This window comes from Rhineura floridana, chromosome 4 (assembly GCF_030035675.1).
Source record: "Rhineura floridana isolate rRhiFlo1 chromosome 4, rRhiFlo1.hap2, whole genome shotgun sequence".
Classification (NCBI taxonomy): Eukaryota; Metazoa; Chordata; class Lepidosauria; order Squamata; family Rhineuridae; genus Rhineura; species Rhineura floridana.
The window spans coordinates 174,053,454-174,069,841 of NC_084483.1; the positions used below are offsets into that span (position 1 = coordinate 174,053,454).

The following is a 16,388-nucleotide window of genomic DNA, read 5'->3' on the forward strand; positions in this document are numbered from 1 at the left end:
CCTGTTTTCAACTGTCTTTTATCAATAACGTTATATTTTATCATTTTTGTAAACCACTTTGAGATTTTATTACAATTTTGTTAAATAAATTAAATTAAAGAAACACTACAAAATGTATGCATTTGTTTACATGCTAGCTTTCCTTTCTTGGCTAAGGCTGAAAGGCCAACTATAAGCTTTCTTCAAGTCTACCAAGCCGCTCCATTGCACCTGTGAGAGGTAACTCCCCGCCCCTGGAAATTTGCCAGCATTTTTATTTTTCACTTCAGTAGGTAAAGTTAGACCCTACCTTTCTGTTTCTCAAGAAAAACTCAAAACATGAAATTTGGAAGGGGATAAAAACCACAGCCAACCTTTTAAAAAAAATTAGTTTGCCAAGGGCGCTGGGGGAATAGTAGCTCTGTGAAGGGGAAACTACAGTTCCCAGGATTCTTTAGGGAAATCATGTGATTTAAATGTGCACTGAACATGCTTCATATATTTATATATATATATATATATATATATATATATATATATATATATATGGTGTGGGGTGAAGTGGGGTGGAGGTGTGGGAGAGAGAACACAACCCAAAGGAGTTCCTGGGTTTTAAGTTAGTTCTAAGTCGCAGCCAAACCCAAAGTCCAAATAAAATGAAACATACATGCCTTACGAGCCTGTTTGTTAATATTTACACTGATTTTTTAGTAAAAGGGGGTGATGTCATCCAGGGCCGGCCCCAGGAATGCCGGGGCCCTTGGGCATCAGCTTGCCCTGGGCCCCGGTGTGTGCATGCACCTACCTGTCTGCTGTCTTTTACCATTGCCCTTAACGAAGATGGCAGCCGTGGTTTCCCTAAGGGGATGACGCACGCGCATCTCTGTCATCAACTAAGATGGTGGCAGGGGCTTCAGGGGGGGCACAGATCGCAGAAGGGGAGTGGAGGTGCAGCTGAGGGGCCCCCTGTAGCTCCAGGGGCCATCGGGCCAGTGCCCCACCTGGCCGCCCTTTAGAACCGGCCCTGATGTCATCTTTTCTGTGGGACAAGCTGCACAATTTTAAGTGTGGTATAATGGTTAGAGTACTGGACTAGGACCTGGGAGACCAGGGTTCAAAACCCCATTCAGCTATGAAGCTTGCTAAGTAACCTTGGGCCAGTCACAGTCTCTCAGCCTAGCCTACCTCACAGGATTGTTGTGAGGATAAAATGGAGAGGGAGGAGAACCCTGTCTGTATGCCACCTTGGGCTCCTTAAAGGAAAGGTGGGATAGAAATGTAATCATAAATAAAATAAATAAATACATTTTTCATCTTGCTTTCTTTCAAAGTTGTTAATGTGTGCAGCTTGGCAACTTACTGGCACATTTTAGCTACAGCAAAGTAACTGGAGCATACAATTTTTATTTTTATTTTAAAAAAGGCCCTTCTTGCAGAATGTGCCTTATTCTTTAGCTCAAATATATTTTGCATGACCTTACATGAGTTGCTTAGATAAAAGCCTCTTTTTTCCCCTTCTACTTTTGTTATTTTAAAGTGCAGATGCATCTGAGTCATTTTCCCTCTTTGTTTCATATCCTTAAGATCCGCAGCTTCAAAGACAGAATGTCAGCATGCAGTCGATTTATGACTGAACTCTTGAAGAGACACTGAAGAATTACCTTGTCAATCACCCCAAGGACTCTAAAGGCCTTCAGTTCCTCGGCAGGGCTCCTTAGGTTCCAAGAGGGCCTTGAACTTAGTGATCCTGGAGGCTAATGGAAGATATCAAAGATTACAACATCAATCAGGGTGGTACTTGAAGGAAGACTGCCTGCTGAAGCAAATGCCAGGCTGAAGGAAACTAAATTTATCATAAATCAGAGAGAGGGAAGATGAAAGAAGTTTGCTGTTTGTCCTTAATGCAAAAGGGGGGGGAGTTGATAGTAAATAAATCGTGGGGACACTGAAAGTGGAAATATAGCAAAAAGGAATATTAATATTTTTAAAATATTAACAATTTAGAGTTTCCCAGTTCTTTGTGCATGCAAGAAAACTTAGGAACATTGCTACAAAAGTCCATCCGTACCCGTTATTCAGAGTTTGAAGGAAGAGAAACAAAAACTGAGTGACAAAGTATTGTGTAATTAAAGGCAAGGTTCTGTGCAGTTCTTCAGACTTTATTTAAAGCAAAGCAAAACAAAAAACAGCAAATTGACTTCAAAAATAGGCTGACTTAAACTTACTACATATTGTAACCCTAAAATATAAGGACATTCTGGCCCCCTGATCCTAACCCTATTTACAAGGAAGTTCACATTCCATTGCTTTCAGTGGAACTTCCCCCCAAGGAGATGCACTTGTGGTCACAGCTCCAGTGAGGTAGAATCTGCCACACACATAAGGTGTAAACATCCCAAATCAGTCATATTTTGGCCGAGAGTTAGCGATCACAAAGGTCCGAATTTCCAATTAGATCTTTTTATTTGGTGTTCCAGTTAAAGATTGCATTGGGAGGGTTGGGGGAGGAAATAAACTGTTGTGCAGCGGCATGTATCTGAAAGATGACAAAAAAGCCAACTCTTACTAAAGCATTGGAAGCCCTAATAATAAATGAGTTCACAAAGTCACCAAGGGATGGATTCCATCAGTATGGCTTCCCTATTTTCAAAATGAAGATTGAAAACACACACCTCCAAAGCATGAATTATACAAAAACTGTATATATTTATGTTATTTTATTTATTACATTTCTACCCCACCTTTCTTTTCATGATAGAAACCCAAGGAGGCTTACATATGGTTCCCAGGCAGTCTCCCATCCAGGCACTGACCAGACCTGACCCTGCTTAGCTTCAGCAGGGAGCTGGCCTTAGGTGCCTTCAGACAATAGCCTGGGACCATATATATGTTTTAATATGTCATTGGATGATAATATGAGATTCAAAATATGCCATTACTTCATAAGGAACACTGATGAAACTGGTGCCAATTTGTAGAGATCATTCGTCTTTCTATATAGTTAAATATTCACTCTGTCTATGTAACTAAAGTTTAACCCCCAAATCAGACTAAACCATCTGCTGATCAATACCACAGAAGTTTACTATGGACATATATGGCAATTTCTGTTCACTCTATGGAACTATGCAGTGCACTGTTGGAATTTGCACACATAAAGCAATTTTTTTAAATTTGCACCTCTTTGTTTGGCTTGCCAAACAGTTGAAGGGGATTAGTGTTCCCTAGGGATGGAGGAGAAATTCAATTCAGTTTGCATTTAAAGCCAAACCTATCAAATTTGCACTGTCCAAAACAAAACACAGCCATCCTTTGAAATTCGTACTTACCAAATTTTGCTATACAGTTCTCCAACCAAACAAATGTTTACAAACATGAATATACTGGGAAAGTATGCATAAAAATGAATATATTAATAAAAATTAGATACAAAACGTGTTATATTAGGAGAAATTGCTTGCAAAAATGTGTACGTTAGTCAAAACCTCATACAAAAGTCTGTTTGTTACAAAAAATTCACACAAAAATGCTGAAGAATTTTCATGAGGATTTTTATTTTAAAAAATCACAAATTGCTGCAGGAATGTGGAGAACTGAGTTTAAGATTGGAAAAATGAGAAATTGAAAGAACCAAAATTGACAGATCTTTCCATCCCTAATGGCCACCTTCCTTTTTACCAAGCTAACTAATGCCTAGTCGTATGCAACAGCTTAAATGAAGTGATGAGGTTTTTTTTGATGAGGTGGTTAGAATTGGTTTTACCTATTCATACTGCAGGTGGGTGTTCACATACTTGAATACCTAGCTGCATTTTAAAAAAAAAGAACAAGAAAAATTTCTGCAAATAGAAAACGAGCCCAGCTGGCAAAGAGTGGGACAGAATCTATTCCCTGCTCAGTTTATTATTATTTTATTTATTTATTTATTACATTGATACCCTGCCTTTCTTTTTTCATTAAACCCAAGGTGGTTTACATATGGTTCCCAGGCAGTCTCCCATTCAGGCACTGACCAGACCTGACCCTGCTTAGCTTCAGCAGGGAGCTGGCCTTAGGTGCCTTCAGACTATATGGTGGAGGGGCGTTCCTGTGGTTTTTTACATAGAGAAGCATTCAGTACTAGAATCCCCTACCTGCAGTTTAAAGTGATTGATCTTATCAACCATCTCATAGAAACAGAGAATAGTAGAGCTGGAAGAGGCCTATAAGGTCATCAAATTCAACCCGCTGCTCAATGCAGGGATCTCAGCAGTCTACTGCCACATTTGACTGCTTGGGTAGACCAGGCATCAGATTTAGGTAGGGAGAGTGTTATGCCTACTCCTATACTTCTGGCCTCGGGGGCCAAATGGGTCTCCTTAAGGGCCATGATTGGTCTGGAGGTCAGAGGTTCTCCACCTCTATTTTATATGCTAGGCTACATTCTTCTACCATTCCATTCAGCTAAGCTGGTGGTGTCTCATTCAAACCACATCTACTTGTGACAAAACACACAAATTATTTAATTACACACATTTCTACATAGAAGTCCCTACTATATAGAAAATTTTATCTTTGGTTGAGCAGACCTACATTCTAAGTTTGGAAAGAACCCAAAGGGAATTTAAAGTCATCCCTCTACCTTAAGGTCTCAACACACACACAAACCTACAAGTTAAGCAGTCAAAAAAAAGGAAAAAATGTATATCAAGATTTCTCCCAAACTCATCTGAGGACTTCTATGAGAACAAAGTCCAAAACAAACTATAACAACAAAAGGAAATCCCCATTCCGTTAGGCAGATTAATATATCCCCTATTCACAGCAAGTAGCTGCCTTCAACTATTCTTAGGGTTGTTCAGATAAAAGACTCATTTGCACTTTTTTGTCCTTCTGTGATCCAAATGTAGACAGACAGGAAGTTCAGAAATTTTAACGTTTGCTACATAAGAGCGGTCATCGACAACAATCACACACGGTTTTGTGTGACTGCAGCAAAAGATGTTTAAGCTAAAAACAGAAAAGTTATTGGGGGATTTTTTTGCTTTATTTTGTTTTCTGGCTGTTGCTAAAGAAAGACAATGTCAAGCTTTGTTAAATGATGTCTCGTCTCTCATTTCCAAGTCCAAGTGCAACCATTACAGTTCTGGCAACATTTTGAAAAAGCTGCATGTTAAGATCACATCAAAGATAGCATTAGAAGCGCCTTAACGCTCACAAATTATCACATCACGGTGTCAATTATACCTTTGGACAACAGCTTCTCCTACACATTCCTCCCTGCCCACTTCTCCTCCAGAATCAGGAGGAAAGACCTTCTTACGTCTTTCCTCTCAGAAATAAGATTTGGTTGGGATGTGGGATAGTGCTTTATTTGTTGTAGCATTTACCGTTCAGACATTCACATCTGGGGACATTCACTTACCAACATCCTTGTTCTCACTCAGCCACAATGTGAAGACCTTTTTAAAAACAGAAATGCTCTCCTCAGCTACTGCTGCTGCTCTGTTTGTTCCCCCACTTTAATACTGATATTAGATGGTGAAGTTTTGTTTTTAAAAAAACTTTATGACTGTTTGTAGTGATTTTTTTAGTACAGCATTCTTCTTCCTTAGGCTGAAAATCAGTGAATAAATTAAATAATTCCTGATGAGCCAGACAGGACAGGAAGACTATTTGCTGCCTGAAGACAAGATGGCACCCAACCCTCCCACACAACTCACAAAAGATGTCTGGGCTGGCAGTAGAATGTTACTTCAACACTGGTGACAGAACAGTGTCCTCCACTACACCAGAGGGCAGTAGACTGGCTTCGGAGGCACAACGCAGGTTATGTGGTGCACACAGCTATGTTTTCCAACAACTCACTGCCGTTCACTGTTCTCCTTGCCCCAGAATCTGCTGCCTAAAACAGTTGTTTCATTCTGCCTAATGGTTGGGCTGGCCCTTATTATGGGCTGTCCCCTCTGCAGTGCTTTGTTCTATAGCTCTATATATTTGCTTGTCTGGCAGAATCCAGTCTGCTTCCGTAAATTATAAGGAGGTGCAAGCTATGAATGGCAGGTATGCACATACACACACACACACCAAAAAAGTTTAAATTATTTTGGATTATTTGTTTAAAAAACTTACTCCAGAAATTGAACCATCTTCTGATGAGGGTTTACAATAGAGGCTTGAAATCTTTTCTGCTCTCATCAGATATTCTGAAGTCTTCCTCTTGACTGCTTCGCGACGTGTCGGACTTGACTCCCCTGTGTGACAAAAAAGAACATTGTTACAAGTCTGCCAACTTTGCAATTTTATCTTCTGGTAGCTTCAGCTGAAGTCAGTGGGTCTTACCCAGTGCTCCTTTCCACTAGCACAGTAGTCTTCTACTTCGGCAATGTCACTTTCCCCTGCTCTCTTCTGCAGACCCTGCACAGAGGTTGGGGGACCCTCTGGAGCAGATTTTGAAGGGCATGCGGGAGAGGAGAGGAAGTCCCATTGGCCAAGTGGAACTTCACACACACAGTGTTGGATACAATTCAGGGGTTTTCCAACTGTGTTCCAAGACACATTGAGATTTGCTGGAAGCTTATCTGTGGCTCTTCAATGAGAGGATGGCTAATGACAAGAGAAACTTTCCTGAGGTTGCGCATCAGTGTGCAGTTACTAGAGAGGAACTAGAGAGGAACTAGAGAGTATGTTTTAAGAGACAATGACTCATGCACAACTAACACTAAGCCAAACCATAGCTTAGCATAAATGTGGGTTCCCAGAGAAAAAATTGCAGCCATAGTGCTCTTCTCCTGGTTCTGCTGCTGCGCTACCCAGAGCTAAGCCATGGCTGGGCTTAGCATTGCATCTGAACCCGGATTCATAGTTTGTCTTACTCCAGCCAAACCACAAGCCCGGGTTCAGACGTAATGCTAATCTTAACCATGGCTAGGCCTTGGGTAGTGCAACAACAGCAGAACTGGGGAGGAACTTTAAGAACCCACAAGTTTGCTCATTTGTGCTATGCCATGGTTAAAAAATGTAAATGTACTGCCTTCAAGTCGATTCTGACTTATGGCAACCCTATGAATAGGGTTTTCATGAGGCTGAGAGGCAGTGACTGGCCCAAGGGCACCCAATGAGCTTTATGGCTATGTGGGGATTCGAACCCTGGTCTCCCAGGTCGTAGTCCAACACCTTAACCATTACACCACACTGGCTCTCCTATGCCATGGTTGGGCTTAGCATTATATGGGAACTGGGAAACTCTCATGTCACATGGGGCAATAATGCTAAGGTCTGGCCAGTGCCTCAAATTAACTGAATGTCATCCCTAGAAAGGAGATGAGGAATCTGTAACACTCCAGATACGATTGGCCTACAATTCCCTCCTGAAGCATGCAAAGGTCAGATGACAGGCAATTAGATGTACATCACCAGATAAGACAGTGTGGAAATTGCTCCATGCCGGTTTGAAAACCATCAACTTAGGACAAGGATACCCATCTACAATAAAACCATGGCAATTCACCCTTTTCTCAGTGCTCATGCCATTTTATTCCAATGTTAAGCATTTCCCAGTGAAAATTTCTGTCTCTTTGGGATCTTACCAGCACATGTGCCAAAAGGTCACAACTTAAAAATACACCTGCTTAGGATTATGTCCTGTTGAAATCAAGGTCAGCATACTAGTACATTTACCTAGTACCCAAGACAAAATATTATTTGGCTTTGTAAGATTTCAAAATTTCTTTTTTCAAAAACATATTCAAGATGAGATGACAATGCAATTACTTAATAAAAACATAAATAAACTATTATATTAGACATACTGGTTACAGTGAACATCTGAAATATGGCAAATGCTGATATTTGCATGCAATGGCCATTCCAGGTTAATTTTGTGAGCGTCTGTTCTCCACTTCTCAGGCACACGTATCAATTCCCAAAATTCGCAGTTGAGGAACATCTTTATACGAATCAACTAAAACACTGTATCAGAAAATAAAGAGCACGCTTTCATGTTCTCCAGAACTCTTTGTCAAGCTGGATGTTATGCAGAGCAGTGAGGAGTGGAAAACAGGGAAGCAAACAACAACAAAAGGTGGCTTGATTTAGTATTCACAACCTCTACATTTAGACTCAATCTCAAGCTGGGGACTCCAACACGAATTATAATAGGTGCTGCAGGTCTCAGGTTAAACCTAGGTTTCTGGGACAAAGAAGTAATGGTTGACCCCCATTTCTGAAAACATAAAGTCCGGCTGATACCCAGAGCTGCTTCCAGCCTTAGACAAAACTCTCAGATTCTTGGGGTGGTATCCAAATAACACATCCTGTCAGCACAAGGATTTACATTTGCACAATAGAACTTCCCTCCCTCTCGCCCTGTTTTAGGGGTTCCTCCAAGTTTCCAGAGCAGTTTTGGGGAGGGTGCAAAGCATATGTGGGAGGAGGGGGAAGTCCCACTGATGTAAGTGTAAATCCATGCACTTTGTTTAGCAGAGAGACATAGAAGTCTTTATATTAGCAAAGTTGGAGATTAATTACAAGTGGTGATTTGGTTACAAAAAAGAGTATATTAAAGCCAAATTGGGTAATATTACCAAGTAGTTTGGAGGCTAGGTAACCCTCAATAAACAAAGTCCCTTATCAGGTGGTAGAAAATCACCTTCCTTTGGTTGTAGATTGTGGTGGCAGGGGCATACTTGTGGCCATCCAGATGATGTTGGACAACAACTCCCATCATCCCTAACCATTGACTGTATTGGCTGGGACTGACAGGAGTTCAGAGTCCAACATCATCTGGAGAGCCACAGGTTCCCCAGCCCAGTTGCGATCCTGTTCCTCAACAGCTAAATTTATTATTCTCCACAGCACATAAAACAAGAAGGAAGCCATGATGTTTGCTCTGTAAGAAAAATTCTAGGACCTACCGTTGGGCAACATCTTTATTTGGGGCAACCAAAATGGTACAAAATGGCAAGCAAGCTTTGAGTTCTCCAGAACTGTTTGTCATGCTGGACTAGATGCAAAGGGGGAGGGGGTCAGGGCAGGGCAGGGCCAAGAAACAAACAAAGAAAGAACAGAAAAAATGGCTCAGTGCTTTAGCCATCTGCAACCAGAGGATGATGATTTAAATCTATCTACAGTATAACTATTTAGCCTCCAACTATTAAGTAATATTACCAAGTAACATTTACATAGCCTCTAACTAATAGATTGGCTTCAACTGTCCATCACAGATTTTCATAAAATTCACCTAGGATTGTCTGCCTTTGCATGATTTGCTGAAGTTTGGGCACTGACGTCTATTACACATGCATGCATACACAACATTTAATACCTCACTTAAAGTTGACATTTTCCAGCTTAATGTTTTGAGATGTTAATTATAAAGCCAAAGAATATTTTTCTTGCCCCTCTTTAAATGAAAAAGACTGCTGTTTATAAACAATATATAGTTTTGAGTCTGTAATGGTTAAAAATTAATATGTTACACATGCCAGAAAAATGTCTCTTCATACTATTCACTGTATAAACATCAAACACCAGACATTGTTAACGATTCTCAGATTGTAAAATGCATATTTCCAACACATATATTGAGATGTTCAATATACTGAAGCAGCCCTGGCATTTCCTTTTAATTCACCTAAAAAAAAATGTTACTACTTTGAGGTTTCTTTTCTATATATATGTATATAAAAACAGGAATACAAGCGCAAACTGCCTTAAAGCTTTTAATTATTTCTTACAGCAAGATCACGCAAGGTCATCCCACTTCAAAGAAAGTATTCATTTTCTATTTAGGTGTTTTCCTAGATGCTAGCAGATATTTGTGTTTCATTTTATAAAGATCAAACCTTCTCACCTAAATCAGTCAGATTTTAAAAAGGGGGGGGGGTGAAATCAGCAATGTTGTTTTAAATGTTTGAAAAACTACCCTCCTCTGAAGAAAGATATAAAAAGTGTGGTAATGCTGATGACAGAGACCTTCAAACAAAAAGAAAACCCTTCGAGATTCCTCTTCTCTCCCCCCCACCCCCCTCTCTCTCCCCATTCGCTACACAGCAGCTGTGCTGCACACAAATTCACATGAATGAAAATATTTGGGCGAGAAACCACCCCCTTAGCTTGTTTTCCATATGACTTTCCTGTAATTATTTTGTAAACTGTTCGCACAACAATATATAAAAACATCTGCAAAAACAGGTAATTAATGTGTCAAGCTAAACTAATGCATTTTTATGGCGGCCATGCTTCGTCAACTGTAATTATAACTCTTTTTAAGCAAATGATGATGTGTTTGTTGCAATGTGAAAGTGGTTATTTTAGATGCTCTGTTCACCGTTACTGCAAACAGAATGTTAAAAAAAAGGGGGGGAGAATCTACACAGCTTACTACGCAATGTACGCAGGCTTCCTACTTTGCAGACAACATTATATGTTAAAAGAATGGCTCTTTCTTTTATTTGGATCGGTGTCTGAGCTGCTCAGGTCAAACCGAATTCTCCTTGGCCACGCAAGAGTACACAGGAACATAGGAAACCACCTTATACAGAGTCAGAAGCTTGGTGCATTACGCTCAATATTGTCTGCACTGACTGGCAATGGCTCTCCAGGCTTTCAGTCAGGGTGCACTCATAGCCGTACCTGGCGATTGAGCCTGGGACCTCCATGCCAAAGAGATGCTCTATCACTGAGCTTCCCCCAACTCAACCTGGGATCTTCTGCCTACAAAGCAGAGAAGCAGAAAAGCAAAGGTCTCATTCCCACCCATCGTCTCCTGCCCCAGATCTCCAAGGGCATCTGATGCCAACAGAATCTTAAAACTGAAGATTCCAACCGAATCTTAAGTTCAGTCCTCCACATTTCTACTGCAATTTGCAATTTTTTAAAATTTAAAAATATCCTCTTGAAAATTCTTCAGCATTTGCGTGTGAATTTCTCCTAACAAACTTATTTTTATATGCAGTTTTGACTACTGTACACATCTTTGCAAACAATCTCTCCTAATATTGTATGTTATATTCACGAATACATTCATTTTTATGCACACTTTCCTCTAATATATGCATTTCAGAAATCACTGTTTGGTTGCAGAACTGCATCGCAAAATTTAGATAACTGCAAATTTCAAAGGATGGCTTTCAATTCCCACATTGTTTCAGCAAGTGCAGATTTACTAGATTCGGCTTGACGTGCAAACTGAATGGAATTTCTCTTCCATTCCTACTCACAACCTCAGGCAGCAACAGTGTTTGCTGCAACTACACTAGTCTGACACTGGTTCCTTGTACAGCCACTACATAAACTGTGAAGGGCACACGCTCCCAAAATTGCAACTGTGCAGGGTCCAAATTTGAAGGGGCCCAAATAAGGTGGCAACGGCAGCAGCAATGCTTCACGCAGCTGGGTCTACCCATCATTTTTATTTCCCACAATAAGTCAGAGCGATGCTATGTCTGGGGCATTGTTGAAAATCACAAGGGCAGCTGGAACCAGCCACCCAGTGCTACACAGAGTGCCAGCTGTAAAATAAAAATGTTTAAAGAGGGTCTAGAGCAGGTGGCCCCTCCCAGAGCACTGGCACCCTGTACCTTCCAGAGGAGCCAGATGCCAACATCTGTACTGTCCTGTCCTGTGATAGCAGTCATGCACAAAGGAGATGTGGCCGGTCGGGGTTACACAGCACATGTTCCCAATATTTAGAGACCTGCAAGAATTATTAATGCATTGTTTGTTATTTAATTCATTTACATCCTGCCTTTCTTTGTGGATGGATCAGGCAAGAGACCAATCTAATCTAGCATCCTATTCTCACAGTGGCCAACCAGATGTCTATGGGAAGTCCACAAGCAGGACCCGAGCACATCAGCACTCTACCCATGTGAGTTTCCCCCAAAAAAATAATTATTGTATTTATATCCCACTTTTCCTCCAAGGAGCTCAAGATGGCGTACCTGTCTCTCCCCCTTTCCATTTTACCCTCATAACAACTCTGTGAGGTGGGTTAGCCTAAGAGGCAGTGATTGGCCCAAGGTCACCCAGTGAGCTTCACGGCCGAATAGGGATTTGAACCCTGGTCTTCAGAGGCATACTGCCTCTGACAATGGAGGCAGAACATCATCGTTGTGGCTAGTAGCCATTGATGGCTTTATCCTCCGTGTATGGTACATACACGACAACACACAATGACCAGATTCCAGCCTGCTTTGCTTCAGCAAGTCTGCTGCATGATGTACCTTTAGGTCATGCCCTGGTACAGCTCAAGCAAACATGGCTGTTACATACATTGTGAAGTGGTTCTAACTGAGAAATGTGTAACACCCTCACATTTACTCTAATAATCTCAATGACCTGATAAAAGACTACAAAAAGGAACAATTGTGTTCTCTCCTGATGAGGGGAAGGAGCAATGCATATATCCCTTTCTGTCAATTTTCTGCTTGGAAACAGGAAGAGGAATATATGAGGCCACTACTGCTCTGAATGACTGAAACAGAGAAATGCAATCATACATGAAGGGTGCAATCTTGTACACACTTACCTATCATCATCACTACTATTACATTTATATCTCACTTTTCCTCCAAGATGCTCAATGTGGTGTATTTTATATATATATATATATATATATATACACACACACACACACACACACACACACACACACACGCACGCACGCACGCACGCACACACACACAGAGAGAGAGGCCCAAGGTCACCCAGTAAGCTTCACGGCTAAGCGAGGACTTGAACCCTGGTCACCCAGGTCCTAGCTGAACATTCTAACCACTACATTACACTGGTCCCAATGAACACAATGAGATTTACTTCTGAGTAGACATACACAGGATTATGCTCTTAGTTACTCAAATGTATCTGTTCATCACTAACAGGGGTTATAGGCAAGATATTTAATCTGCCCAACGTGTAACCTTAACATTTCATTCAAACCCTGGTCTGAAGTTGCAATCTGACCTAAGACGGGTCTCAACTACAGCACTACCACCACACAAAATTAGCTTTGCATCTCCATCCTATTTGTCGAAGTAAGGGATATTAATTTGTAAAAACTACTGTAAAATCTAACCAAACAAGCAATAAAGCACAATATCTGAAACCAAAATGAGAGCTGTATTTATTTATTTATGGTGTGAGTTGATTGCATTCCTAACATAGGCTTCAAAAGCAACTGAGATAATCGATTTGTTTTTTGTCAATACAGAACTCAATTAATTTCACAGTAGAGGCTTCGGGGCTCAACAATGGCAAATGTGGTGATGTGGTGTCCTCAGTGTGGAAGTCATTTATTCAGGAGAGGCCATTTGAGGGACCTAGTACTTGATCATCGATAAATGCCAATCACATTTTTTTTAAAGAAAAGATGAGAAGCCTCTAGAAGAGTGTTCACCAATCGGATGCCCTCCAGTTGTTGCTGGACTACAATTCCTGTTGTCCCTGATTATTGACAGTCCTATTGCAGGCTGGGGCTAATGGGAGTTGTAGCCCCAAACATCTGAAGAGCACCACAGTAATGTTGCTCTAGTACATACAGCCTGCCAGATTTTTACAAAATGTTCTGGTCATGTGAGATAAATGGTAGCTCAGAAAAGTCTTCCCACTGAAGCCCCATTCTTCACCTTTCTTTGTTTCTCACAGTAAGAGTATTTCAACTGCAGCACAGTAAAGAAAACTTTAATTTTACAATAGTAGGGTACATCATAGGACACACAATTTTTCCTCTCACCGAAAATGGTAGCAAAACAAGAAATAATTGCACCATATCACAGAGTAATGGGCAATGTTCAATGCTGTGCAAGCAGGATTCAGTTTACACTGCGGGACTTCCCCTTCTTTGCCCCCCATGCCCCCCAAAACCTGCTCAGATAATGCCCCAGCCCCCCAAGAAAATTTGGGGGGTGAATAGAAGGACTGTATGGAGGGGAGGAGGAAGACGTGAAGGGGATATCCTGATGCAAGAGTGGAAGTTGGTTCCACTGGTGGGCTGACACCATTATCTGCCACCCATTATCTGCAATTTTACGGATCGCAAAAAAAAATCACTTAGACAAATTCCAATTCCAGATTATAAATAAATAAATAAATAAATAAAATAAAAAGTTGAAGCCAGTGTTGCTTGACAGCTCCACCCAACAGTCCTATGATGCCTTCTAAGGAAAAACAACTCCTGGAGATAATGAAAATAAATGCCCCATGGAGATAACCCCATAATTGTAACTCATGACTTCAAGTTCCAATTAATAGTAGCATGTTATCAAGGGACTGTCCTTGCTATTCCATCCCCACAGCCAGACTCCAAAACAAAGTTCTCACTACTAGCAAACAACAGCAGTAGAACTAAGAAATGCTCAGCTCTCTTTGGGGGAAATTTTTACTATAATTTTACTATAGGAGAAGCAAAGTTGGTATCCAGGGAAAGGATATGTTGTGAGATTTAGAGGAGGGGAAATGAGTTATCCTTACAATAATAATACAGTCATAGAATAGTAGAGATGGAAAGGGGCATCAAGTCCAACTCTCTGCTCAATGCAGGAAGCCAACTTAAACCATACTCGGCAGGTGGCTGTCTAGTTGCCACTTGAATGCCTCCAGTGTTTGAGAGCCCACTACCTCTCTAGGTAATTGGTTCCACTGTTGTACTGCTCCATCAGGAAGTTTTTCCTGATGTTCAGTCAAAATCTGGCTTCCTGCAGCTTGAGCTCATTATTCTGTGTCCTTCACTCTGGGATGATTGAGAAGAGATCCTGGCCCTCCTCTATGTGACCTTTCATGTACTTCAACAGTGTTATCATACTTCCTTCTCTTCTCAAAGCTAAACATGCCCAGTTCTTTCAGTCTCTCCTCATAAGGCTTTTTTTCTAGTCCCCTGATCATCCTTGTTGCCCTCCTCTGAACCTGTTCCAATTTCTCTGCATTTTTCTTAAAAAGTGTGGTGTCCAGAACTGGACACAGTACTCAAGATGAGACCTAACTAGTGCCAAAGAGAGGGGAACTAGTACTTCATGTGATTTGGAAACTATCCTTCTTTTAATGCAGCCTAAAATAGCATTTGCCTTTTTTGCAGCCACATCACACTGTTGGCTCATATTCAGCTTGTGATCAATAACACTTCCAAGATCCTCCTCACGTGAAGTATTGCTGCGCCAAGTATCCTTTATCTTATAACTGTGCATTTGGTTTCTTTTTCCTCAGTGTAGAACTTTGCACTTATCCCTGTTGAATTTCATTCTGTTGTTTTCAGCTCAAGATCACTTTGAATTTTGTTTCTGTCTTCCAAGGTATTAGCTATTCCTCCCTATTTGATAGGCATTCCCTACACCTCCTCTTCCAAGTCATTAATAAAAATGTTGAAGAGCACTGGGCCCAGGACTAGGCCCTGCAGTACCCTGCTTGTTACCTCCCCCAAGTTTGAGAAGGAACGATTGATATAGTACTCTGAGTACAATTCTGTAGCCAACTGTGGATCCACCTGACAGTTGTTCCATTCAGCCCACATTTAGGTAGGTTACTAATCAGAGTATAATTGGGCACTTTGTCAAAAGCTTTGCTCAAGTCGAGATATATTATGTCCACAGCATCGCCACAGTCTACCAGGGAGGTTACCCGATAAAAAATGAGATTAGATTAGTCTGGCAGGATTTGTTGAAGACTAAACATTCCCAGTTCTTTCAGGGCCTTGCTTCCAACCCCCAATCCATGTTGTCTTCTAGTAATCACTGCATTGTTTTCAAGGTGCTTACAGACTGACTGCTTTGTAATCTGCTACACAATTTCCCCAGGAATTGATGTCAGACTGACTGGTCTGTAGTTCCCAGGTTCCTCCTTTTTGCCCCTTTTAAAGATAGAGACAACCTTAGTCTTCCCCCAATCATCTGGCATTTCACCCATCCTCCACAATTTTGCAAAGATAATAGACAGTGGTTCCAAGAGTTCTTATTTATTTATTTAAAATATTTCTATCCCACCCTTCCACCCTACAATAGGACACTCAGGGTGGCTACAATAAAATTGCACACATATATAATAAAATACACAATAAAAACACAAAACATTACAGTAAATTAAGCCAGTTCCTTCATTACTCTAGGATGCAGTTCATCGGGCCCTGCAGATTTACACTCATTCAAAATAATTAGGTATTCCTTGACCAATCTCAAGCTGCAATCCTTCCCCTGCAACTTGTACTTCATGTTTGCCGGGAGGGTCATAGACCTTCTTTTGGGAGAAGACTTTTCTTTGTTGTCTGTTATCAGTTTGCCATCTTCACTGAATGGCTGAACCACCATTTATTTTCTTTATCTTTTACTATGGATGTACTTGAGGAAACCTTTTTATTGCTCAGTTTATGGTTCCTGGGAAAGTGTATCACCCACAAAAGATGCATTGCAAAGGGCATGAAAGGAACCTGAAAAAAGACAGTC

The 16,388-nt window shown here is 40.9% G+C and overlaps 1 protein-coding gene across 4 annotated transcripts in view; it reads right to left on the reverse strand.

Moving 5' to 3' along the window:
• Positions 1-16,388, reverse strand: part of RPS6KC1 (ribosomal protein S6 kinase C1) — a 149,805-nt gene that overhangs the window by 66,400 nt on the left and 67,017 nt on the right. For all 4 annotated transcript variants that reach the window (XM_061625231.1, XM_061625230.1, XM_061625229.1 and 1 more), the window contains 2 exons: positions 6,091-6,212; positions 1,641-1,733 (listed from right to left, as the gene is read on the reverse strand). In XM_061625231.1, the coding sequence (XP_061481215.1) occupies positions 1,641-1,733; positions 6,091-6,212 (215 nt within the window). The remainder of the gene's footprint in view (positions 1-1,640; positions 1,734-6,090; positions 6,213-16,388) is intronic.